Below are 2429 nucleotides of genomic sequence, written 5' to 3' on the forward strand. Positions count from 1 at the left end.
TCCCTGAGTGCAGCAGAAATGCTGAGGGTTTGTGACACCCAACAACACTCTGCAGTGAATATGGGGGGATATGTAAAGAAACCTGGAACTCCTAAACTGCCTTCATCATCTCTGTTCCCTATCACTGGGAAAGCAAGTGCTGACAGCCCTTCTGTGTTAGCAGAACCAGGACAGTCCCCACGGTTCCTGTGGCCCCACTTCTGCAGAGCTGGGCTGACTTATCGACGGCCCATGGGCAGAGGCCCTGCTCTTGGTTGCACATTTTCCAGCCCCAAGCAGGGCTGCAGCCACAGTGCTGAAAAAGGTACTCCTAGAAAAACACAAGAGTGTTTGTGTGACAGGGGAGGGTCTATGGGAGTTGGTTTGATTTTTGTCAGAGAACTCTGCCCTGGATTCTCACTGTCTTTTTTTTTTTTTTTTTTCTCATGACAGCGCCCCGTGCTCAGGAAAAGCAAATGTCCAACAGCAGCTCCATCACCCAGTTCCTCCTCCTGCCCTTCACAGACACACGGGAGCTGCAGCTCTTGCACTTCTGGCTCTTCCTGGGCATCTACCTGGCTGCCCTCCTGGGCAACGGCCTCATCATCACCACCATAGCCTGGGACCAGAACCTGCACACCCCCATGTACTTCTTCCTGCTCAATCTCGCCCTCCTCGACCTGGGCTCCATCTCCACCATTGTCCCCAAGTCCATGGCCAACTCTCTGTGGGACACCAAGGCCATTTCCTATGCAGGGTGTGCTACACAACTCTTTCTGTTTGTCTTTTTAGCTTCAGCCAAGTTTTACCTTCTCACCATCATGTCCTACGACCGCTACGTTGCCATCTGCAAACCCCTGCACTACAGGACCCTCCTGGGCAGCAGAGCTTGTGTCCACATGGCAGCAGCTGCCTGGGCCACTGGGTTTCTCACTGCTCTGCTGCTCACAGCCAATACATTTTCACTGCCCCTGTGCAAGGGCAATGCCCTGGGCCAGTTCTTCTGTGAAATCCCCCAGATCCTCAAGCTCTCCTGCTCACACTCCTACCTCAGGGAACTTGGGCTTATTGTGGTTAGTGTATTTTTTGACCTCTGGTGTTTTATGTTCATTGTGGTGTCCTATGTGCAGATCTTGAGGGCCGTGCTGAGGATCCCCTCTGAGCAGGGACGGCACAAAGCCTTTTCCACCTGCCTCCCTCACCTGGCTGTGGTCTCCCTGTTCCTCAGCACTGCTTCATTTGCCTACCTGAAGCCCCCCTCTATATCCTACTCATCCCTGGACCTGGTGGTGTCTGTTCTGTACTCGGTGGTTCCTCCAGCAGTGAACCCCCTCGTCTACAGCATGAGGAACCAGGAGCTCAAGGATGCCCTCTGGAAACTCATATCTTATTGTTTTGTAAAGCAATAAACCAGCCATCTTCTTCTACATAGGCGTTTTAATGTAGCTAATTACAGGTCCAGCCTGTCATCTGGATTTTTTGTTGTTATTACTTGTTTTCTTATTGTGATAATGTTGTCATTCCCTTTCTAATTCACTATTGACTTTTCTTTTATAACTGTTGGCTCAGTAAAGGAGGAGCCGTGCTCTCCTTGTCTCTAAACAAAATAAAAGGCTCTTTAGTGACTTGTTTATCACTATATCCTTCCTGCAAGCACATTTTTAGAGCTCCAGGGATGATTCCCGTGTTCACGGGAGGAGGGGAAAAAAGTCCACCCTGGCAGCCCTGCCAGGGAGCAGCAGCGCTTGTTCTTCCAGAGCTGTTCTGGTTCCACTCCACACTCTCCTTCTCATCCCTGGTGTTGGTGCAAGACCTGAGTGCTCTGGCAGCTTGGTCACCATCCTGCTGTGTGTCAGTGCTGTGGGCACAGGCAGGGACAGGGAATGGGCACTGCTGTGACAGAGCTGGCCTCACAACAGCCTTTCCAGATAGAAACGTGATCTCCTTAGGGCAGTGCATGATGGTTTATATCTTCTTGCAAAGTTTCTCTCAAGCATATTCCTACAAAAGTCACCCACAGATGAAACCCCAGAGTACAGCTGAACAGTGTGTGTGTGCAGGGCTGGCACACAGCAGTGTCCTCTCACAGCCAGGCTCCTGCCAGAGACCTGCAGGACCAGCAGAGCAGGGCTGGGCTGTGCCCCTGTGCACTGGACACCCCGTGGAAAGAGCCCCAGGTCAATCACCATGGACTGGCCCCTCACAAACACCGTTTCTAGCACTGGCTTCTCACCCACAGATGTTTTTCTTCCGTCTATGGATGGACACTCAATGAATAGTTCAGCAGTCTGTGTTTCTTTGTACAGATGAGATGTGAGCACGCACATCATGGATGTGAGGTGACATGAACACGAGTGAGCACAAACACCATCAGCTATTCCTTTCCATTCCATTAAGGCCTGTGGCACAGGCGAGATCCTGAGGTCACTTCATATTGGGAGGAACAACCT

The 2429-nt window shown here is 51.3% G+C and overlaps 1 protein-coding gene across 1 annotated transcript; it reads left to right on the forward strand.

The window, feature by feature from the left end:
• Nucleotides 1-313: 313 nt before the first annotated feature.
• On the forward strand, nucleotides 314-1388 carry LOC308052351 (olfactory receptor 14A16-like; the record flags this gene model as incomplete). Its single annotated transcript, XM_080364434.1, has 1 exon — nucleotides 314-1388. Exon 1 carries the CDS (start codon nucleotides 426-428, stop codon nucleotides 1386-1388), a length of 963 nt encoding a protein of 320 aa, XP_080220560.1. The 5' UTR covers nucleotides 314-425.
• Nucleotides 1389-2429: the final 1041 nt, after the last annotated feature.

Source organism: Nesoenas mayeri (genome assembly GCF_963082525.1).
Source record: "Nesoenas mayeri genome assembly, contig: SCAFFOLD_40, whole genome shotgun sequence".
NCBI lineage: Eukaryota > Metazoa > Chordata > Aves > Columbiformes > Columbidae > Nesoenas > Nesoenas mayeri.